Consider the following 25,507-nt stretch of genomic DNA (forward strand, 5'->3'; position numbering starts at 1 on the left):
TTTGTCGAAAAACGATTTAAGACAAAACAGAAATTCAGAAAATCATTTTTTTTTAAGAATTTTTTTTCCAAACACAGAGCAGTTAGCGCCGTTTTTAGAATAAGAATTTAAAAATTTAAAAAAAAATTCTGAAAAAACTGATTTTTTTGAATTTCTGTTTGTCTTAAATCCTTTTTGGACAAAAACTCGTCGCCCGTACTGTAATGTACTGTAACTGTCGCATATGGCTAAATTTCAGGTTTTTTCGCCAATCCTTTTATCACACTAAGAACAAAAAAAAACACAAATTTGAAAAAAAAAACATGAAAAAACTGTTTACATACTCTGAGTAACTATTAACTTTTTGGATTTTTTGATGTTTTCAAAATACGTGGCTTTCGATATTCTGAAAATCTTGTTGAGAATTAAAAAATATTTAAAAACGATATCTTTTTGCTGCAAACTACTGTTTTTGCTAAGACGCTAAAAACTTATGTTAAAGTCTTGGAAATATTGCACTAGAAGCTAGATGCAGCTTTTAAGAGTAAAAACACATTGGTACAGTGTGTTTCCGGACCTCAATTAAGAAACTAGAGCAATCTTTGAAGCACAAGTGCAAAATTTGAAACCATACTGCAGTATTTGAACCAGTAGTTCAATTTTTAAAACAATAAAGCAAAATTTTTCCTTGAAAAATCCATCAAAACGATTTAAAACAAAAATAGCCGGTTACTATGCAATTTTTTTCTTAATATTAATGTTTTTTTATGAGAAAATAATCAAAAGCGTAGAAAGTGGCCAAATTGAACATTATTGACACTAATTTTGTTCTTAAAAATTGAATAATAAACAAAAAAAAAGTTTTTTTTTGCGTAACAATTTTCATTTTTTTTCTAACAAAAGTTATAATTGCAAAGCAAGCGCTTTATGAAGTTTTCAAAACTAATTTTTCCATAACAAACATGTTTTTTTAGGGCCTAAATGATCAATTTTTAACAACAAACGTTACTCAAACACTTTACTGGCTGGAAAAGTAGATCAAAATTTAAAAGTCTAAACAAATTTTTCTAAAAAACCGTGAATTATTTTTTGAATTTTTTCGATGTGATAATGGGAAAAATTTTTCAACTGAAGTGTTTCATACCAAATTATACCAACAGATTATAATGTCTCACAAAAATTGTTCATTTGCCGACTCTGTGTGACTCGAATCGTTAACATAATTTTTCGATGCAATACATAGCTGCTGCTCATCTACTACATAACGTTCAGATTTAACGTAGTGATAATTTGATGTATTGCATAAAAAAAATTGCGTCGTGGCTAAAAACACAATTCTGGTAAGCAGGACCATAAAATTTAATATCTTTTTTTGTAAAAGATACCGTTTTTTTTAAATGTCCGTTTAATTTCTGAAACCCAGTATTAGTGAAGGCAACGATGAAGGGGGATATTTTCTCTCAAATGAGGCTCCTCCTGAAAAATTGCTCTGTTCTATACTCAGATGATGACAAATAAAATTCATCTAAGAAATTGTTATCATAAAAAAATTTGAATTTTTTGCACGCAAACTCAACAAAACATTTTTTTTCACGCATGCGTACATATGAACATTTTTTAAAAAATCGTCTAAAGTTGATAAGGGTTGATAAATTGATAATGGTTTTATGATAAAGACGATAGAGTCGATTTATCAATGTCACAAAGATTTGAGCCTGGTCGAAGAAAGTCGACGGCAGACATCATTGAACCACAGATTCCAGAAATGGCAAGCTTTGAACCATATCGTCAATATATAATTCGACCACTCCAAGAACCCGGCTGCCTTAGCTCCATTTTACATCCTAAAACTTTTCAAAAGGCATCGATCCTTGACGCCAATATGAACTAATTTGAGGCAAAGCACAGATCTAAAACGCGTTATATTTCAAAACGTTTGCCAAAATAGGGTGTTTACAGAGTTTTGGCTGAAAATCAATTTGATTCAAACAATCAAAGAGTCAACACATTCGAAAATTGCTTGACAATCCCTTTCGGCGCAATCCTAAATCCGCTCCGGGTCTTACAATTCTGGGCTTCGACGCACTCGTTTCATTCAGAGAATTTTCAAAAATTACATGTCGAATCTCTTTATCAACGTCTCAGCACTATCAATGGCAGCGGGCAATAACCAGTAGATCTCTAACCGTTCTATATTTTTGCAACATTTTTTGGTGCTACAAGAGTCACAGAAAGCAGATCAAATACTTGCTTTGATTTTTATCTTCACATTTCGCAATACTTCATTCATTGTAGTCTTGAATCCAATAAACACAATGACGTCATCATCTGCCTCTCGTAGAATGAGACCCTCGTTGTATTATGATGAAAGCGAGATGACCTTGAAACCCAATTCTGTTAAGGGCAAGTATGGTCACATGCTCACTGAGCCACGTCACAGGGACAGCTTCTCAAGGTAATTATGTAGCGGATTTAGGGTGGTGCATCTTTTAAATTGGGGTTCTTTTGTTTTGAGAGAGCTTGGAAAATCAATATTTTGGTCGATCTAGAAAACAGGTCAAGCAATTTCATACAAATTGTTTTAAATTCACTTCCTCCTCTCAAAAAAGTCCTAGAACCACGCCTGAATGACGTCATTTCTTGGTTCAATAACAGTGAATGGCAACCATTTCATCGAAAATCTTAATTTTTTGAATCTCAAATGCCATTTTTTATATTATGGAGTAAAATATAACTAAATGCCATTTTTTATATTACGGAGTAAAATATAAACCTGATATCAGGAGTAGATATCAGGAGTCGATAATAAATAAAATAATATGCAAAAAAATTGCTTGCAAAAATTTGACCCTGGAGTCAGGAAGTCTTAATGATACTTTTTGTGAAATCTCTAGGATGTGATCAAGAAGCTAGACTCTCAATAAATAATTCAAATGGGTCTTTATTGTCGACATAAATAGATATGAATGATAAGCCAGAAACAAATGACCAATAAATGAACGTTCTCCGATTTCCTTTTCTATCACTCAAAAATTGTCTGACCGACTAGCAATTTCGATCAATTTGTGAGCCAGTAATCGAATTTCGTCTTTCTAATCTTTTAGCAGTGCAGATCGTCAGTCCACGAGACAATCAACTCAGTATGAAACACTTCAGGGCAACGACAACTAATGGACTTTTTAAAATAAGAATGCAATTTTTTTGGTCGAAACTGTTGACACAGTGTCCTAAAACACCATTTTGGGTCTGTTCTTTAAAGCAATTCAAATTGTATTTTTGATTGAGCAGAGCTCAGAAAATCTTTTTGGTTGATCTAAAAAAACAGTCGGCAAAAAACTTCCAACCCTACCCCAACCTTATTCGAGAAAATATCCTAGATCCGCCCTTTCGTCAATGCTCAACGATAGCTGAGTCATCTCTTATAAAAATAATTTTGCCACATTCCCCCCTACACGCTCTCCTTGCTACTCTAGACCTTTCAGAGACTTTTGATATGGTGTGTTATCGCACACTCGTGGAAATCTTTCATGACACCGCTCGCATGAGCCCTAATGGGCTGGCTCTGGTTCAGCAACTATTTAAATGGGCGTCAAGCCACCACTTGCTTTCGCGAACAGACATCCCCATATAAAAGTTCACCGTGGAGTTCTCCAGGGTTCGTTCTTATCACCCACTTTTTATTTATTTTAGCATAAGAACTCTTGTCTTTGAAATTAAGTTATAAAAATAACTAGAAGCTCTTGCCTTGTCCTGAATGTGGTCGTTGTTCTTGTGCTTTGAGTGCCGCTCCTTCGTCTGTTCGCACGGACACTCTGGTGCCGAATCTGAGTGAGATAGTGACGTACACTCATTACAACCAGGACCTCGACGACACTCACAGACGAACCGAGAGAAACAATCTCAGTATGAGCTGCAAACCTGAACTATTTATTTCCTCGCTCTCGTTTTCTTATCCTCCTCACACAACTTCGATTTTAACCATAAAACTTTGTTCGCACTTAAGACTATTACAAAATGACCTTTTAATACCGATAATTTACTCATCTCAAACACATATGGTTTCCATAAAGCAAGTTTGGTTAAATCATAAACATTAATAGTGTCATATGAAGTTTAGCCCCATACAGGGAACCGGCTGTCGAACGTTTCCTTTATTTTTGTAAATTTGACGAAGCGTCAGCGAATATTGTCTGTTTTCTCAAAAAAAAGCTCAAAAATCGAAAATGAAGTAATGCAAGATTACGAAACGGCTAAATTCAAAAAAAAAAGATTTTTTAAGAACCACTTAAGATTCTAGGTATAAAACGGCCGAAAATTTTTCTTTCTTTTAAATCGGTCATCTTTTTTTGTCGTCTCTTACGTGTGAGTTTGATGTGTCTTTTGTCTCTGTTGTTACCTGTTTAGTTCTGCAAGTCGTGATTCTGATAGTGAGTTTCTGCTACTGGGTAGTGTGTTGGGTGGCCCTGGTCAGCTGGTATCTGCTTGTGCATGGTAGCTACTACCTCTCACACCTAGTAGGAGTAAACATCGCCACAGCATCAATAGTCTCTGTCGGAGCTGGTTAGCAAGGTCCTACAGTCGGGATCAAACTAACATCCCTACCCCTTAAAATCATTTGCCTAATTGTTGTGACAAACTTATGAAATAGTTTCAGAGATGTTGTACCACAAACAAATCATATCAAGGAATCAGTCGAAACAGGGATTGAAGAAGAGGCGCATAGTCTTCTTTTCCAAAAACTACTTAAAATAATCGAGCTTGAACAACGGAAACTATTAATTCTAGAAAACGAATTAGGTCAAGCGGAAAAGAAAAATGTTGGAAATGCCACGAAATATAGCCATTTTGTTAGAAATATAGCCATTTTGTTGGAAATATAGCCATTTTGTTGGAAATATAGCCATTTTTCACTCTCTGAATTAATAAGTGTCCCTATTGATAGTAATTGTTAAATTCATATTTCTTGCAGTTTGAGATATATAGTGGAGAAGGAAAGGACGGCTGAAGAACTTCAGAAATTCAGGACATTTTCCCATCATAGTCGAAGATGGCCTAGCCCGTAAAGACCTCAATGTAAAAGCAGAAGCAAAAAATTGTGTCGTATCTGTCTACACACAAAATGTATACGCCTCAATTCAAATTGTTTTTCAGAAAACCCTGTTTAAATGAATAAATTTATGAAGCTTAAATATTTCCTTACATAATTTAACGAGGAATGTCGGAAAAAATTTATGACGGAAACCAACACTACTGTTTATTATTGATCATCGGCCGAGACAAGTGAAACTCCTAAAACATCAAAACCGCTGCAAAAAAAACCATAAATCGAAGGAAGCGTTTTGTGACCAAAAAGAAAATTCATGCTATAGAAAAAACAAATAAAAAATCTAGCTTATGACATTTCAAATGACCTTGTGATAGCCAATGTTCATGCAACTCAAGCTGCTTTTGAAATTGTTGGAAACTGATCTCTTCATATCAAATTTCCTTTAATATGAATCCGATCGAAAATGGATCCAAAAATGGATCACATTTCAAACAAAAATCTACTTTTATTTTATCTGCTTCTCATTAAAGCTAGTTCACTTAACATTTATGTTAACGACTTGGTTGTAACTCCGCCATCATTATAAGCAAAACTGAAACATGGTTAAATACCCAAGATGGTCCCAACTTGTTACGTTTAAAAATAAAGGATCAATATTGAGTTATGTTTTGTGATTTTAGATACCTTTCTCGAATGATGATCATCTTAAATATGTGTAAATTATTTGAATATAATGAACTCATAAGGTTTTGAATCTTTTGTCAGAGAGGCAAACCGAGTGAATGCATGACATATAACGGTTCAGGTCGCTTTGCAGTGAAGATTGAAAATCCTTGAGCATCAAGAGTTTTCATACTTATCCCATTTTCTAAGTTTTGCAATAAAATGCAATTTGGAAAAGGGCCATAAATTTTACCGGATACGTTATTCTTAAAACTATCTGATCAGTTGGAAAATTTTCTGTTTTTGCTCAAATATCTTTCATAAGTTTTCAAAATGACTATTAAAAATAAAAATTTTGGCAAATTGTAAATTTTCAAAGCACACTCAGCAAAAATTTATCTATTTTTTTAGCGGAAACATAAAATGATCAAGTTGTCTCTATTCTTCTAATCGAACAGAACACTTGAAAACGAATTGAAATTATTACGACTGTGTGAACGTTAAAAAATACTGAAAAAATTAATTCAAGCAAGCGAGACAAAACGTAGTAAAAGATATAAACAGCAACAAAGACGCTTTGTTTTCAGAAATTCAAAAATTTATTTTGATCAAAACATTAAAAACAGTTAGAGGAAAACAATCGAATGCATTCACAATTCTCAGTATTTTCTTATGCGACAACCCCAGAGGTCGTTTTTCTCGTTTAACTGTTGTTAAACCATTCAAACAGTTTTTTATCAGCATGGACTGAACCATTCAAGAACACATGATTTATCAATGTCTCAGGGAAGCGAGACAAAACCTAGGAAGACAAATTAAAACAAGAAAAAAAAACGTTTTGTTTTAACAAACTCAAAAACTTTTTTGATCAAAGTAATCAGAATAATTAGAAGAAAACGATCGAATTCATATACAATTCTCAGTTTTTTCTTATGCGACAACCCCAGATGTCGTTTTTCTCGTTTAACTGTTGTTGAACCATTCAATCAATTCTTTGTCAGCATGGGTTTAACCATTCAAGAAAACATGATTTATCAATGTCGCATATTTTCTTCTGAAATAGTTTTTTTTCTGTTGCAGAGTTTGTCTTCTCTCGAAACTTTTGTAAGCGTAGGCAACTTACCGGCATAAACGTTTTTGGCAACGAGAATTCAAAAAACCGATTAATCCAAATATCAGCCTCGATAGTTTTACCAATTGCACCCAAAATAAGGAATCTAACTTTTCAAGTAGGCAAATTTCTTATTTAATAGTCAAAATATTAAGTTTGTCATTGCTCAAAAGTAGCTTAAAAAATAAATCAGCTATTGGCCAATAGCATTACTGTTTTGGCGATGCTTTGAGCAGGATGTATGAACGCGTTATGAACAAAAGAGTGTAATTATTGTTTGAGAAGTTTTTTTAAGCCTCATGTTTTTGGTTTCAAGAAACAACGGTCTAATAAGTGACTGTGCTGAGGTTACTGAAAGAATAGGGTATGAAAAAAACATGGCAAAAATTAATTTTTTTTGGATCAGAAAAAAGAGTTTGATATTAATGGTTGTAACTTGCTCATTGAAAATTAAATCGTTTTTTGATTAAGTAGCACAGCTCCAAATTGGCTAGTTTGTTATCTAAGAACGCATCAATAGAATGTAGAAATAGGCGGGAAACGTGGTTCATGCAAGCACATGAGCGGAGTGCCACAGGACTCAAAATAATGTCCTGCGTTGCTCCTCTTCTCGTTGAATGATCTTCCGAGAATGTGCTTTTTTGCAAACGATACAAGTTTAAATGGCACTGGGATGCACTGTTTCAGAAACAGCAATGAGCCTTACGAAATTTTAAATATTCGGTTAAATGCTAACAAGTTTGGCTTAAATATAGGTAAAACAGTGCAACTGAAAAGAGGATTGAGTGCTGCAATACAAATCAACCATTTACTATCATTCATGAAGCTGTTGAAGTTGCTTCTTTTCGCAAGTATAAAGGGATTAGATTAAACTCGGGGTTATCTTTTCAAACAAAATTTCAACATGTTTCAAAAAATGTAACAGCTCAAATTCAGTTTTCAGAAATTCTGCAAAAATGCTAGAAATTTTATTTAATCTATGATCTTTAATTTTTCAATTTGCTCATTTTTGTACTAATGTCGACAAATGATTTTCATTTGGAAAATAATCTAAATAATGTTCTCGTTTTTGAACACCAAAAGATCCCTTCAAACTGATGGGAAAACGTTTCATACTTTCAAAAGCTATAACGCTGTAAAAGTTGCTCAAATTTAATGATTGTTTACCGCCTAACTCCTCTTTTGTTTTGTGAGCAAGCAAAATGTTTCACACATGAAATAAAAATTTTGTGAATTTCTGGTGAATCAGAATAATTTTGATATATAATCACTTGAGCACCTGTGGCGCAGAGGGGGACAAAATGCGCGATTGGAATCTCAGGGATCATAGGTTTGATTTTCAACGCAAACCAGGAAAATCAAAATAAGTGAACAGGGCTCAAGACTTTTTGGCTTAAATCCAGCAGAGGGATAATAAAAACTCTCAAAGTAAAATTTTAGTAGAACTTGTTTGGAAGAAATTTTTCAAAATAACAAATATGTGTTACCGTCCGTGACGCCGCGTTACAGCGCCTGCCTTTATCGGCAGATTTTGTGGTAAGATCCCTGTTCTTTTAATTTTGTATACAATTCTTTCCATTTCTTGGAACAATTTTTTTGTAAGAATTTTTTAAATCCCCACTGTGTAATATTAGTCAGGGTAGGGTTGCAGCTGATCTCGTTGTCTATCCTTTAAAAATTTTGTGCAGTTATTCTTAAAAAAAATTATGATAATCATTTCACAATAGTTTTTATTAAACTACTGATGTGTCTGCTTCTTCTTCTTTTTTTCCTTCTCCTTAAACGTTCTAGGGAGGCGCTTTTAAAATTGGCTCGTAGAAGTTTTCAGCCAAACAGAATCGAGTATTTTGTGCGCAGCGCTTTGCATTTTTCATCTAAAATAATTAATAGGGTAGAGAATCTTAACTTTTTCTCTTTAAGGGGGAGTATATTGACTTGATTCAAATTCTGTTTGTCTATTCAGAGCCTTATGGTGGAAATATGATTGAAGCAAAAAAAAAGGCATAAACTGGATTTTTCAAAATGTTTTGAAAGTTTGTCGACTTTTTTTTATTGGGCCCAGCAAATCGATTTTGCCAGAGCTCTAAGGACACTATTCCTATAAAGACTTTACTTGGGCAAAAATTTTCAGGAAAGCAGACAAATTTGTTTAAAAAAACTGTCAATAATGCTGTTTTTGGGCTCTGTTTTTGAAACTGTAGGCAAAAGTTTGCGATTTTCCCTCAAGCGCTCTTTCCTTCGCGCGCAAATTTAGTGTATATTGGCGCCGAAGGCGCATTTAGATAAATCTTAGGATTGGTCGGCTGAAATTGGTCGGTCATAATAAATACCAAATGGGGGACTATTTGGTTGATGAGATGGTCCAATCCCGGAGGGAAGGGGTGTCCCCCTTCTCCCTTAAGTCCGCTCCTGCATTAGCCATAAAAAGACTTCATTAGCATCACCACCCCCACGCCCCTCAACCGATAGTCTTAGGGTATCAATAACGAATGTTTGCAAAATTAAAAGAACCGATAGTTTTTTAAGTTTCTCAAGTTTCTTCTGAAATTGTTTCTGCAGCTGCTCTTGGCGCCCTGGCCTCCGCCATGATGTTCTTCTTCGCCGTGCGTCCATTGAGTGTTCGGAAAAGTCCCTCGGGGGAGGAGTCCCTCCAGACACTCACTATCCTCCTCGTGTTCTGCATTGGATTCTCCCTCTGTGCTCTGGTGTACTCTGCAAGTGTCACTGCCATGTTCTTATCAAGACACTCAGCCAATGATGCATCCATCGACGAAGATCAGAGTAGTCTCGCCTACTTTTTCGTATTATTCGATCCTAGTGGGCAAAATCTAGTAGCCCCCCAGCAGCGAAAAAATCGAATTCCGTTTTTCGTAATTAAGGACGTACAGCTTGCGGAGCAATAACAAAGAAAATGATTTAGCAGTTTCTTTGATAACCCAAAATGGCTCCGGTTTCCCTGGTGTTTGTTTTTTTGAGCAATTTTTCTTCATTAAAACAACATTAATAGGTTGAATTTCATAGTCTGTTTGTTTCAGTTTATGAAAACGATTTTGAAGAAATTATGAAAAAGAGCCTGGCGAATGGTTTCTCGGTAAGTAAAAGCCTTAATAACATCTCGTAAAAACGCGTCTATTGAGAACAAAACTCTGCTTTTTAGATGGCAATAGTGATAATATGGTAAAAAATCACAATAAGTGGTTCAAAATTAAGTCTCGGGTACTTTTAACCTTATGGCAAGCAAATTTTTTCAAAATTTTGACTTCAGAGCAATTCTCAATTTTCCATAAAAATTCTTTCAAAAACTAATATTTAGATCAGGCGCAGATCTTGGATTTTTCGCCTCCCTTCTCAAATGAGACATATCAAGGGGCGATCTAGAATTTCTTTCGTAGGGGTCGGATTTTTCAGAAATTTTTTAGGTCGCATAAATTGACTTTTAGAGCTTTTTGAAAACACCATGAAAATTCTAGTTTGAAAGAAATTTCTGTGCCACAAACAAAATTTGTTGGCGGTGTTTTTAGACGGACGCCCTTCTCAGGAATTCGCCCACCTACCGAATCAAAGGGCCCCATAGTAGTAATTTGAAATATCCAATTTGGCTTCCCAAAAAATTTCTAAAATCTTTTTCGGCGCTAATATTTACTAATTTTGAGATGGAATTGCGCGCCAAAAAAACTAATTTCAAGAGGGAAGCGCGCGCGAGTTTCTTTGGCCTGTTTCAAAACTTTGCATGCGCCGCAGAAAATTTGGTCAAAACAGGGATTTTTTAGTGCTTTTGAGATCTCGGAAAGTCAATTTACTCAATCTAAAAAAAACAAGGTCGAGAAAAATTTTCGAAAAAAATCCTCCCCCTCGAGGAATTCGAATAGAGTTTACATCAGGAGCGGATTTAGTGGGGGGGGGGGGAGGTGTGCGGGGGATGGACGCCCCATCAGAAATTCGACCCTCTGACCAACCAAAGATTCGACCCCCTGACCAACCTTTGACTTTATTTCATGACACCTTTTTTCGGCTGACCAATCCTGAAGTATCGACGTACTAATTTTGAAGGGGAGCGCGCGCCGAGAAAGTGCAATTTTTGGGTCAAAATTATATAAACATTGCCTAAAAACGCTTTTTGGCCTGTTTTTTTTTTCAAAATTATGCCTGCGGCGCTCAATTTATGCCAAATAGGTTTTTTTATACTTTGATCGCTCGGAAAAGTAATTTGGCCGACCTGAAAAATAAGAGTCAACAAATTTTTCCGAACACTTTTGTAAATCCGCCCTACCTCCTCGAGAAAATCCTGGATCAGCACCTGATTAGAGTTCTTTTTTTTGGCCCATGAAACAATTTTCAGCCATAGTGAAACGATTGATATGAGCGTAGCCAAAAAAATGAGCGTAGCTGATGTTCTAAAAGCAGGCTGAGCACGGTTAGTTTTGTTTCAAGGTAAAACTTTGTTTTTGAGTTCTTATCTTTTTGTTGTTTTCGTTTTCCTGAAAAGATGGAACACAAATTTCATAATTTATTTACTGTTCTTTGAATGTATAAAAAATAGGTAAGTGACGTATATCTTGACGTGGTTCCGAATTGCCAGTCTTCATTCTTCAAACCATGGGGATCTAAAAACTGAAAATTCTTGACTCCCAAAACATTTTCTTGACGTCCATTCGTTTCTTGACTCCCAAAACATTTTCGCTGAAATTTTTACTGCAAAAGATTACGACTGAAATGGTTTCATACCTCAACTAAAAGGATTACAAAGTTCAGCTGAAAATTTTCAAATCTCTACTGAAAGAGTTTGAAGTACAACTGAAAGGTTTAAGTACGGTATATCAGTCAACCTCTTTTGGTGGTTAGCTAGGATAGTTGTATTGGAAAAAAACACTGAATAAAGAAATCCAATGATTAGAACAATTAATCAGTAAAATGTTTAAGTGTTAATTAAACATGTTAATAAAAATGTTTAGCCGAGTTGGTTTTTTAAACGTAAAATTTTTCAAAAAGGTTTTAAAAAATTTCTTTTTTTAAAGTAGGGCAATTAAGACTGCTCGTACGGGGCTACAACATTGAAATTTCCGAAAGCTCGGTCTAAGGCCCAAAATAGTTTAACAAGGCATCATTTTCTAAGTTTTTACAATTTGATCGAACTACGCGTTACTAGTATTTAATATCAAACAATCAGATTTGAGCATTTGGTTTTCTGTTTCCAGTTTGTAAGACAAACAATTTTGGGCGCAATGAGTAAAAATACTTCAAGTTATAAGTGCTGAATTTTAATTTTTGAGTCGTGTTTTGAATTCGTCTGAACCAATTGAATCGTGTTTTGAACAAATGAATTTGCCACAATTTATTTTGGAACTTTTTTATGGTGCGGGATAATTCGCCACGCCTAATTAATTCGCGTTAAAATTTCAGCATCAAGCAAAATAGTCTTAAACTTACTTTGTGAGAGGAAAAATTTGGTTTGTTTTCAAGAAAAAAAGGTTGATAATTCAGAAAATTAATTAACGTTTTTCGTGGTCTAGCAACAGTTGACTCAATTGAGTTTTTGTGTACTCTTGTTGATAGTTTTCTTGCTGTACTGCGCATCACTGAAAGTTCGTTGACTTCATTTTTCGTAATGAGCTTAATCAAAACTTGAATAGTGCTTTCAGATCTGAGACGTGTAGACAGTAACTTCACTAATTCATTTGAATGAAGCTTCTAAGCAAAAAAATTAATTTTCCTTTTTTTATTTTAGATTGATTGGTATTAACGTGCTCGTAAGATAGTTCTGAAGTAGCGTTATACTTTTTGATCTGAAAAAAATGATGATTTTCTTTGTGGACGCGTCAGCTTGGTCGGAAGAAACTTTCTTAACCTATGAATCCGCAAAATTTCAATTTACAAATGTTTCAAATACAAAATTTCAAAAACTAAATCAATGTGTTCATCGAAATTCAGCTGTTCTTTTATAATAATTCCAATATATCGATTTTTTTTTGCTTTATTGGCCGATCTTCTAAGTGAAATGTTTAGGTATTTGATTTTGTCTTGTCTGTTTTTGCCAAACATTCAGGCCTAATTTTTTTCTGTATTTCGTGTCAGCTTGTTTTGTTTTAACCATTCTGCTCTTTTTTTTTCAAAGTAACCTAGTATTCTGCATGCACAGTTTTCAACTGTATACATGTCCTAAGTACCATGTCGTATGTGGGCATTTCTTAATCACAGTGTCGTCTCAGTCGGTATCATTTATGAAAATAATGAATAGCAGTGAACCAAGAGTAGATCCTTGAAGAACATCGACGAGAACTTCTCTAAACTTGATTTTGCATGTTAAGTGGCTATATACTACTTCTAATGACTCAAATGAGATTCCGATACCTGACCAATTGGTCCTCTTAGTCCATATGACTCGCTTTTATTTCAACAGGAGTAAGTGATCTACTGTTGTTTCTCACTACAAAAATCTATGCAAAATTTTCCTTTGATCGTTTCTTTTACTTTAGAAAATCCCGCTTGGCTAATTGGTATTAAATACTTAGAATGTATGTACTGCACTAGAGTTGGCAAAAAATCAATAAACTTTCTGGCCAGTTTTTTTGCCAACTGTCGAAAAAAGTTCAAGAAAATACTCCACATTCATTTTGAAAATCGCAACCGATATTCTTGATTTCCCCCCTTTTCTGTTCAAAATTAAAAGCTGATTTTTCTTAATTTGAGTACTAGTTTTTTTTCATTTTCCCTTTAACTAATTTCTTACGTGTTTTAATTTAGGCTTGTTTTTGATACACTGGAACGCAAAGATTAAGATTGTGCACAACAATTAGAACAATTACGTTCGAACAATTTACGCTCTTCAAATGAAAGTCAATTCTTTTTGTCTCCTTGAGAGTAAATTGACACTTTTCGAACTGTGTGATGTTTCTCAGTTGAACTAGGTCACACCGGTAGCAGCTTTTTTTTCTATAAATACAATTCAGAGGAAACAGACTTCTGATAAGAGTTTTTTTTGGCGTGTGTTTGGTTTTGGCACAGCTATCAATTCCTGTTATCATTTTTGTTTCACTTCTTTCTATTTTAGTTGAGTCGAACTTATTTTGTGTTTTTTAGCATGAATTTGGGAAAGGAGAGCATGTGAGTATAGGAATTTTTTATTGCTATTTTTCAAATTAATTAAATATTTATTGATATTTTCAAAATTTAGAATTTTTTAGAATAAATTCTGGGACACTGTCCAGTTTCAACTAGGCTGCTGCGGAGTATACAACCAGCGCGATTGGCACAGCTCAGATTTCTCCAAAAGCTCAGGGTCAGTTTAAACTATCATTATCATGTCATGATCAGGATCTGGAAATGGCTTAAAACGGCAAACTATCTCTATAATAGGTTGTAGTTACCACGACATGACGGCGCGGCGAAAACTGGGAGCTTAGTTAGCGTTTGTTCCCAATTGTCCGTATACGCGACATGTCATGTATCATTATTGAAAAATGATCATAAATTTTAAACTGGCCTAAGGTCTAACGATATCCTCTCAGACTTGAAGCTCAGTCGTAAACTATTCGATAACTGTCTTTCTAATCAAAATCCTGAAACCAAATAATTTTTCCGACAACTTTGCGAAGTGGGAGAAAACTATGGCGTAAAGCTTTTTCCAGCTGACGTTGACTACTTATAAGACAGCTCGTAGAGGGGGTCAAAAGGTTTTTTGGCGCTGTCTCAGTGTCAGGAAACGTTAAAATACTATGTTTTTCAGACAATGATTTTGCCAGACTGCAAAGTTCAGAATATATTTCCAATCTAATTGAACAAAAAGGGAATAGTATAAATGCCAAATCATGATTTAAGTCGCGCAATTTTGTTACGAAAATTACTGTGTGTAAGTTACGAAAGCCTTTTTGCTCTTCAAAACACTTGTTTACAGAAACTTATGATAAGAATTTTAAATTTACTTCAAAAAGTTTCAAATTGTTTTCATGTCCCAAACCTAAATTTCATAGTTTTATAAGTTAAGCTGCTGTTGGTTTTTTTTTCATTTGTGTTTTCAATTTGATTCCAAATTAGAACTGATTTTCCAATTAAGAAACAATGAAACCAGTAGTATTTCAGCTTAAGGTCAGATGAATATTCAAATTTTCCTCTGATACAAATGATAATGTTTGTTTCGTTGTTGAACCGCTGAAAAATTTTGCTGGGCAGTGCAAATGGCTTATTACTAAAGCGTCAACCAAAAGTTACCGTTTTTCCATTGTCCGCGGATTTTTTATCAGTTGTAATGCTTTGATTCCGCAAGCTTTTCTTAAATATAAATTTAACCACCTTCCACTTTTTGTCTAATTGTTCGTTTTAAGATATAGTCATTTTTGTATAGGTTGAAAATCAGGGGTTTTAAAATTGTATCTTGTGGTACACCTTGGCGGAGTGAGATCCAATTGGATTCTGTAACATTTTTTAAAAAATTACGTACTTGGAACAATCTGTGCCATTAGATAATTTTTCAAAGTGTTGCTATTTTAGATTACCGTTTCCAATGACCTGTTGTATTCAGTTACCAGAGTATTTTGGCGATACAGAGATTTTCGTGTATGTTGCATACCAGGCCAAAACATACGAGCGAAATTACATAGAAACAGTATATGGTTAGTACCGATTTAAATGCACGAAAGATACTACAAAAAGGTAAGAAAACTCCTCCGTAAGAAAGTGTCTAATAAAGCAAAAATATACCAGAGATGGATTCATAGTGAAAGATAATTGAAATTTGGTTGAAGAAAAGTCTCAACGATTAACTTTCCAAATAATGACTGGCCAGGTTAATAGGGGGAGGGGAGGTGGGAGAGGGGACTCTAAACAACGTTTTGTTACCAATTTATGGTATCCATTTTTTTGTTCAACTATCCCTGAAGTTATCGTAACGGCCTTTCTGAAATTCTATACTTTAGAAATTCAATTTTTGAATTTCGAGCTCTGCTTCGAAACAGAGCATTCTGGGGTTTCCGTTTTTCCAACAATTTCACTTTTTTCAGAGGCGATGAACCAGTCTTGCTATCGAGGTCAAAAACTGTCCAACTTCCAAGGATGTGGAGAGAAGTTGGAGGCATTCTACAGCTGTAAGTGAAAACCATAGAAACCTTTTTACTGTGGAAAGTCCTCAAGATGACTGTTTTTTTTTGTCTTAGATCTGGCCACTTTATTTCTGGCCATGGACATGCTGATGTTTCTGCTCGCGTTCACAACTGTGATTTTGATGCCCGTCGCAGTGTGAATTGCTAGAAGTGGCAAATTTTTATTTGATGTAAAGATTTTAGAAGACATCGATGTTTAACTGGAAGTCTTAATACCTCGCTACTCAAAACTATGATTTTTTTTTCAAATGTCGAAATTTGTCATTAAGTTAATTGCAGAAACGTACTTCTTGAAAATTGTTGAGACATTATATATGATGATCTGCTTTTTGATTGAAAGAGAGAGTCCTAATAAAAATGTTTACAACTATAATAAATCGCGATATTCTTCAATGAGCTTTCAGCATCGTATTTGATGATTTAAACCGACGCTCAGAAGTACCTTATCAGTAATTTGCTGATTAAACCTTAAAATTTTCCCGCCGCTTTAAATCTTCTTTAATGCTTTGAAGCAAATATATCTATAACAACTCTTACAGAGCTCTAAAAGTCTCTACTAACTGTCAACTTTGAGTTCCGTTTTTATTGTAGAAAAAATATACGTTTCATTCATAAATGGCAGTCAAGTATGAACAATCGTTTTGTCACGATCCCTTGTTACGTGACTTCTACGACCTTTCTGGCTTTCGTTCACATACTGCGAATCCATTTAGTTCCCAAACGTATATTAAAATGGAGCCCGAAAGCTCAAATTGCTCGGCATCCGTCTCAGTAGATGTCCCAAACCCGATGGACGTTCGTGCGAGCAAAATGGGGAAGCAATGTTTCCTGGTGTACAAATTGGACTTACCTACAGGTGCTCTGAGCAACCCCCGTCTAACTCATGTAAGTTCTAATTAAACTAAATTAAATCATCGCAACCACTCATTATAGTCAGCAAACAGGCATTATGAAGGTAAGAGGCAAAGCGTTATAAGAACGCTGTTTATTTTTCCCATATCAGCGCTTCGGTGTTAAGTTCAGACTTGGTAATGTTGTCGATTCATGATAACGTGCACGGCCATTATTATGGCATTGAGAACACTCAGACAGGCAGTGGTCCAACCGAGGGCAGTTCCCCAGTCCGAGTCCAGACCCTCAGACTCCAGTTTGTCCGTTTTAGCCTGGAACACCGCCAGGCCAATGAATAGCAAAGAGGCTGAAACCAGGATAAAAGTAAAATTTCGCTTTTGATAAAAAAAATATGCATAAAAAATGATCACTCAATCACATCCCGCAACCAAAAGTGAAGGCCTCACTCTCCCTAGTGTACAAATTAAGCGCAAACTAAGCTTTTTACCCTCTAAGTTACCTTTAATGTACATAATGAATAAAATTTACTTCAATTCTCAGCAAAGTTTTTACATAGTCCAAGAAAAATGATCAAAGCTACCCCCTAAGAAGTTATCAATATTTGGCTTCAAAGGCTAACATCCGGGTCTGAAAATGCCAGTTTTTCTCATCTGCACCAAGTTTTGAATGGTAGTAAACTCTTCCTCCAATAAGCGGAGTAAAAAAGTTGTTCATGCGACGTGATACATGCAGGCGTGAAACAAATAATTAGGTGAAAAATTACTAAACTGTTACTTACTGCTATTTACTTTTTCACGCGGATTGAAAGATTTAGTGCAGATGCAAAAATCTGGCATCTTCAGACCCGGATTACATTGTTAAGTCTCTTAAACCAGATATTGATAGTTACATTGGGCGTAGCTCTGATCATTTGCTCCAATGTACCGAAAAAATTGCCAAAATTTGAAGAAAAGTTTGTTTAAAATGGACAATTGAAAAGGAATTTTAGAGAGTCAAAACAAGAATTTGCGCTTAATTCCGAGTAAAACTATTTTGAAACATTCTTTTTCAATATTCATCCAGTTCTCTCTAAATTAAACGAAAAAATTTTCGGTCTAATTGAGCAATATAGGCGCAAATATACACTCAGACTTTTCCAAAAAGCGCATAGGCAATAAGAGAAACTGTTTTATCGAAAGAAAGTTCATAGAAAAACTCTTTGAAAACCTCGAAATTCCCGAAAGAAATTCCCACTCGCCAATGATCCGAAAAAAACTACTGATCCAGTTCTCTCTAAATAGGAGAATAAAAAAGCTCCAATAAGCAATTCTAACAATTGAAACAGCTTTAACGTATTTTTTCTTAAAAATTTGAAAAAAAAATGTTCATAACAATTAAGTCTATTTTTTTTATTGTCTTTGAGCTAATTTTCACTTTTCCAATGATCTGTTGGCTATGTTCTGGTTTCGCAATTGCTGTATTTTAGCTTTTTAGTGCACATTGAATTCTGGACAACTCGAATTTTTGGACGAATTCTTTGTCAATTTTTAAGGTTTTTTGTTTTAGTTTTGATATCATAAAGACTAAATTGAACCATTTTTATAGCATGGGCTGTTTAACTTGTTTCGAAGCACCATTGGTTATTTGTTTTCTTTAATGATATTTTTGATATCAAATTTCTAATTGATATCCCTGTTTTGGCTCAGGAAAAACGAAAAACGATTAGTTCACAACTGTTACTAAGTACTCTGCTAGAATTTTTTCAAATTTTGAAACTTGTTGGTACAATATAGAAAAATCTTGTTACAAAAGTTGAGCCAATGTTGGTAAAATATGGGTACAATTAGTTGAAATAGTACATAATGTATATTTGTAATGATAAATTAGGTTCCAAATAATTTTTTAAGAGTCGATTAACGTACGAAAAAGTTGTCAATCATAACTTATCAAATTGTCGTATCAGAAAATTGCCCAAATTATATAAATAGCTTTGCATTTCTTGAATCTTGTTCAACTGGTTCTAGGCTATGTTATAGATTTGTTTGATTCTAATATGGATTTTTAATTGTTGTTAAGGGAGTGTCATTTTGTTTTAAATGAACGCTGAAGAATACTGTCTGAAAAATTGGTCACGCGAAGTTTTGATTTTTCGTCTTTTTATTTGTGATTTGTTTTTCAAATACAATGCAGTTCCATTGTTTGAAAGGAAGGCAAAATTCACTATCGATCAACAAAAGTGTATTTTTTTCTAACCAATGGTCCACAAAAAAAAGTCTATGGTATCCTGGGCTCTTTTTCTCTTCCCCAAACCTGCAAGCTTTTATCAATGATTTTTTAAGAGCAATGAACGTAGTTCATTGTATAACCAAAGTTATATAGATTTTGAAGATTTATTTGTGATTTATAGGAAAAAATCTTAAAATTTAATCACGCTCAGTTTTGGTAATTCACGGTATGACTTTTTTAAAAAAAATTTAGTTTAATTCTTTTTTACTAGGAAGGTATTATCCACCATCGAACAGTAAAAGTGTAAAAGTCACGAAAAACATAATAGATTATAAGACTTCCCAGCCAAATGAAATAATTACATATTGATTCAATATTCTCAAATTGGTACGAGTAAGACAAAAAATTGTCAGCCGTACAAAGTTCTAGAAATTCAGTGCGCTTTAAGACATCTACTTTTTTCTTCGAAAATCAAAAGTTGAGATTTAAGAGTATTGAACGTAGTGAAGACTCTTATATAATTTTTGCTGTTTTTTTTTCAGGAAAAGGCTTAAAATATTGATGCACTCAGGTATATGTTCTTTTTTGAGTTCAATTGAAAATCAGCTACTGAAAATGACGTAATAACTAGCACTCTTTAAATACGAACTTGGAAATGGCGCAAGAAATTCCCACTCGCCAATGATCCGAAAAAACCTACTGATCCAGTTCTCTCTAAATAAGAGAATAAAAAAGCTCCAATAAGCAATTCTAACAATTGAAACAGCTTTAACGTAATTTTTCTTGAAAATTTGAAAAAAAAATGTTCATAACAATTAAGTCTATTTTTTTTTATTGTCTTTGAGCTAGATTTCACTTTTCCAATGATCTGTTGGCTATGTTCTGGTTTCGCAATTGCTGTACTTTAGTTTTTTAGTGCACATTGAATTCTGGACAACTTGAATTTTTGGACGAATTCTTTGTCAATTTTTAAGGTTTTTTGTTTTAGTTTTGATATCATAAAGACTAAATTGAACCATTTTTATAGCATGGGCTGTTTAACTTGTTTCGAAGCACAATTGGTTATTTGTTTTCTTTAATGATATTTTTGATATCAAATTTCTAATTGATATCCCTGTTTTGGCTCAGGAAAAACGAAAAACGATTAGTTCACAACTGTTACTAAGTACTCTGCTGGAATTTTTTCAAATTTTGAAACTTGTTGGTACAATATAGAAAAATCTTGTTACAAAAGTTGAGCCAATGTTGGTAAAATATGGGTACAATTAGTTGAAATAGTACATAATGTATATTTGTAATGATAAATTAGGTTCCAAATAATTTTTTAAGAGTCGATTAACGTACGAAAAAGTTGTCAATCATAACTTATCAAATTGTCGTATCAGAAAATTGCCAAAAATATATAAATAGCTTTGCATTTCTTGAATCTTGTTCAACTGGTTCTAGGCTATGTTATAGATTTGTTTGATTCTAATATGGATTTTTAATTGTTGTTAAGGGAGTGTCATTTTGTTTTAAATGAACGCTGAAGAATACTGTCTGAAAAATTGGTCACGCGAAGTTTTGATTTTTCGTCTTTTTATTTGTGATTTGTTTTTCAAATACAATGCAGTTCCATTGTTTGAAAGGAAGGCAAAATTCACTATCGATCAACAGAAGTGTATTTTTTTCTAACCAATGGTCCACAAAAAAAAGTCTATGGTATCCTGGGCTCTTTTTCTCTTCCCCAAACCTGCAAGCTTTTATCAATGATTTTTTAAGAGCAATGAACGTAGTTCATTGTATAACCAAAGTTTTATAGATTTTAAAGATTTATTTGTGATTTATAGGAAAAAATCTTAAAATTTAATCACGCTCAGTTTTGGTAATTCACGGTATGACTTTTTTTTAAAAAAAAATTAGTTTAATTTTTTTTTACTTGGCAGGTATTATCCACCATCGAACAGTAAAAGTGTAAAAGTCACGAAAAACATAATAGATTATAAGACTTCCCAGCCAAATGAAATATTTACATATTGATTCAATGTTCTCAAATTGGTACGAGTAAGACAAAAAATTGTCAGCCGTACAAAGTTCTAGAAATTCAGTGCGCTTTAAGACATCTACTTTTTTCTTCGAAAATCAAAAGTTGAGATTTAAGAGTATTGAACGTAGTGAAGACTGTTATATAATTTTTTGCTGATTTTTTTTTCAGGAAAAGGCTTAAAATATTGATGCACTCAGGTATATGTGCTTTTTTTGAGTTCAATTGAAAATCAGCTACTGAAAATGACGTAATAACTAGCGCTCTTTAAATACGAACTTGGAAATGGCGCAAAAAAACGTTATCGATTTCTAGTCTCGAAAGTGGAAATTATTACATAGATTTTCAGCGGAATAAAAATTTTACCTGTTGATCGAGTTTTCTCAAGGGTTAATGTTATCAAAAAAGCACCAATCATAAATCGTTTTTGAAATTCAAAGAGCTTAAAGGCAACCATTTTTTTCTTTGAAATTCGAAAGTTGATATTTTGTAAACAATGTCTGTTTTTTTGTTTTTTTTTGTGTTCATTATTCTTTCCAAATGTCACTTGGCTATGTGATTAGTAAATCAAGAATGAGCACTGTTTGCCAGTATTTCAACAACCCCTTTTTCATGCTTTGTTATTGTTTTCTTGTTTTTTAACCATTTTTTGCAAAATAAATTTGAAGCTTTTACAGAATGTATTATAAAATTTTTGAGTTTTATATATTTTTTCAGTCTTAATGAGCAAATTTATCTGAATTTTGTTTTGGTACTTTGTTTGAAGTAAAGCGTTGAAAAAATTTATGTTTTTTTCTTTGGCTTCCTCAATTTCTAAGTTAACATCTGTCGACTAATTTTTGAATCATTTTGCTTGTACTTTGAGGGCTTGAATTTTTTAAAGTGCTATTTTCTGCATTTTCAACGACTAAGTGGCTCGATATTATTTGCAGATGCATCAACTTGTAATGTTAATGGCTCAATTTTTTTTGTTCAAATGTTCCAGATTTTTTCTTTCCATTTTCTTCTGCACGAAGTTGCCCCTAACTGGAAAAATAAAAGAAGACTCTGACGCATAAATTTGTAAAAATGAAACTTTGATTTTGATGAATTGGTTTTGGTTTGCCACTTTGATGCTTTTGTTTTCTCAACTCTGTTAAAACCTGTACTCATTTTATAATTTTTTTTTGTTCCGTTAAAAATTTCCAGATATCAAATCCTTTTCGAATTGCTGTTGTTTACATTATATTTTCAAACTTGGAATTGCTGGTATCCGATCATATTTTTTCGTTATCATAAAGTCTGCTTCTCAAGTCACGCGAAGCTGGACTTTGCCTCAGTGTTTTTTGGTTCAACCTATTGAAAAATTAGGTTCGAAAAACTGACCCTGAATGATGGAGAATACGAGTGCGACAAATATGAACAGCTTTCGATCCTCTTCATTGATGACCATGCATGTGATCAGTCCCAGCATGAGAAGTATGACGAGACAGAGGGCCACCCCGCATACAAAGAACACCTGTGTGAATGTGTGGTAGCCTAGAACAGGTTGAACAAGTTATAAAGTGTAGTCGCTGAGGATGATGTCACATGTCTGAGCCCAGAAAAATAACCAATAAATGCATGTAATTTTTAACCAGAAACAGAAACCGTGAAGAGCTGAACGCCCCAAATGATGGTCCTTTCTCTCGTAGATAATGAGTCGAATTAATGAGAATTGAGTCAAAGTTTTGCTGCCAAAAAGGCGAATATATGCATAATAGCTATTTCAAGGCTCTGCTACTGTTGTTATTTGCAATTTTTTGACCCCATTTTGACCTTTGTTACGTCTGTAGCTCGTTTCTAGTTTGACCCTAATTCGACCATCAGACCAAAATCGGGTGCTTATTTTTGGTCTGGAAAATTGTCTGTTCGATCGAATTCGGTTTGATTATATTTCAGGTGAAAATAAATAATTATGATTCAAGAAGTGTTCATGGCCAAATGAAAGTCGTGATTCAGCCTTTGGGGCTTAAACTAAATGGGTTTGATGAACGTATGGCCTCGAACTGTCAAGCGAACTGAGAACAAATTTTAAACTATGATAACTATTTTAAACTAACTATCTTAAACTATAACTATTTTAAAGTATAACTATTTTAAAGAACAACTATTTTAAACTATAACTATACCTTCGACGTCGACAATGTCGCGTATGTCGTAGCACTTGGCACTGTATGTCTGCGACTGGTACTTAAAGCAGTACTCCCACAGGCCATAGTGGTATGTCCTCGCATCCACCCAGTGGGTCCCACAGATGGCACACAAGCCCATACCCAAAGTGGCCACTGCTATGCATGCAGTGGCATATAGTGTCGCCTCCGCAAATATCTGCATTGCTGTCAATTTTTTCCACTCCTAGCTCAAAACTCGACAATATAGTAGTTCTCGATTATTGAATTTGCTTTCAGTTAAAATAATATAGATTTAAAGCCACTTAGACGCTTTTACTAACAGCAAATAATGGTTTATTTTTAACACTGGCAAGTTTATGTGTTCTGTTGAAAATTTTCAACTTTGGTTAGACCAGTTTTAATATGAAGTTGATATATAGATCGATGTTCAGAAGACTTGATAACTGTTTTTTATTTTTGATTGTGACGTAAATGGTTAAAAGTTTGCTGAATTTGACAGCAATTGAATTCAATATGAGCACCAATTGTTAGCTGATGATAGCAGCAGCAAATAATAGTATCACATATCATATTATCATCTACACGGAAAGTTTTTTTTGAAAACACCGCTCAGGAAAAATCTTCAAATCTTTGATCATCGTCAAATGTCATGAAAATTTTGGGTTCTCTCGTTTCTCAACCTCTGCTATTCGTACTAACAAATATTCGCCCCTCCATGAACTAATCCAATGGGTAAACAAACACGAAGACTAATGTTGTATCGGACTTCCCCTTTCGCAAAGGGGGCAATTGTTGATTTTTATGCTTTGCGTGAACGCGTGAAGTACAGCGTGAAAAATGGAAGAAATGCACTGAGCAAGCTCTGAATCAATCTTGATTTCTTCAAACTAGAGCTAACTATTCTGAGGGGCGCGGTAGTGAAGTGGTAAAGCCTCCGCATCTTATTTTAAAGGTCGGATGTTCGAGACCCACCATGATTCGCGTTCGTAGCCTGCGAATGTGGCATCATTGCCCAGACAAAAATAAAACCAAAAAATTTGCACGTAGTTCTTATCGATGGACTGAGTAGAACAGAAGTTATCTGTTAGGAGCTGTCTTAACTCCAATGTTAGTTTTCACTTACCTAAACATAGTTTTCCATAGGCGTTGCTGTACATGCCCTACAATGAAGTGGTTCACATGATCCCGAAGACATTGCTGGTGGACCTGGACTGTGGCAGTGACTGGACCCACTGGACCCACAACCCCAAGTTCGTCATCAACCCAGAGTGCAACACTGTCATGTTATTACACCCCGACAACAAGTTCTCACACATTGCACTACCAGGTATTGCAAAATATAGTGATTTTGTCTAGTTTAGTTTTCAAAATTCCTTGTAGAGATAAACAGTTATAACAAATTTTGTGACAATTAATCGAATCAGGATTGGTATTTAATCATAGTCAAGATTTTGTCAGCAAAAATCGAAACGATGATAATTTACTTTTATGGACATTTGAGAGCAAAATAATTGGAAGTTTGTTGCCGGAAAAAATCCATGGGACCGCCGGAATACTCCGACATTTCCCGTTTTGCAAGAACACTATGGTTTATCGTATCAGATGCATTTCTTTAGACGGCATAAGATAATTAATAATTAATTTTTAATCAATAAACAAATCCGCTCGCGCTATGAAGAACACTTGTTACATGCTGTAAACCTATAGTATTCGTTATATTGGGTTACTTCAGGTTCTTAAGAGGTTTCTGCTTAACTGATTTCAGGAAGTCAGCAGTCAGATGAGAAGGACCACTGTGACAATTTAGGAAGACCGCTTCCCATCCCCATCAAACGGAGACCAAGTGAGTGACTATCACTGATAACAGCAATAGTTTATTTCTACGCCTGAAGTAATTCAAAAGTGGTCTCTCAAAGTGGTCTCTGTTCTTATTTCAATGTTGTAAGCTGGACCAGGTGCCAAATGGAGGAATATGTGTTTTCGCAACCTGGACATCTACCTTCTCATGGTCGGCTCCTGGTGTGTAAGTAGAGTGACGCTTTTCGGCTCTTTTTCATCCCCCACCCCCCCCCCCCCCGCAATTGAAACGACTGTTCACATTGTCCAATTTTTATGAAAATTGACATGCAGACTAATGAGGCCATGAAAAACATATTTGGTCTGCATAAGTAACCTAGTAAAACCACTCGTTAAACCATAAAAAAGATGCTCGTGTGAAGTGGGGGAAAAGGAAAAAGAGCCTGCTTTTCAGTTGATTTTTGAATATATCTTTAATTATTTGGCAGTAGTTAAACTATCTGTTAGTTATAAGTTTGTGTGTACAGATGCTGAACCAGTCGAATGAGGCGAAACTGAAGATCTGCCCTGTGTCGAGGACTGTGG

The 25,507-nt window shown here is 34.4% G+C and overlaps 2 protein-coding genes across 2 annotated transcripts in view; both read right to left on the reverse strand.

The window, feature by feature from the left end:
- LOC134846061 (CCR4-NOT transcription complex subunit 2-like) overlaps positions 1-25,507 on the reverse strand; it is a 421,605-nt gene that overhangs the window by 127,325 nt on the left and 268,773 nt on the right. The gene's annotated exons all lie outside the window — the stretch shown is intronic.
- Positions 16,783-23,571, reverse strand: LOC134846431 (uncharacterized). Its single transcript, XM_063863786.1, has 3 exons — positions 23,123-23,571; positions 22,338-22,490; positions 16,783-17,090 (listed from the first exon to the last, which is right to left on the reverse strand). The coding sequence occupies exons 1-3, from the start codon at positions 23,325-23,327 to the stop codon at positions 16,912-16,914; spliced, it is 537 nt and encodes a 178-aa protein (XP_063719856.1). The 5' UTR covers positions 23,328-23,571; the 3' UTR covers positions 16,783-16,911.

This window comes from Symsagittifera roscoffensis, chromosome 5, assembly GCF_963678635.1.
Source record: "Symsagittifera roscoffensis chromosome 5, txSymRosc1.1, whole genome shotgun sequence".
NCBI classification, from domain to species: Eukaryota; Metazoa; Xenacoelomorpha; order Acoela; family Convolutidae; genus Symsagittifera; species Symsagittifera roscoffensis.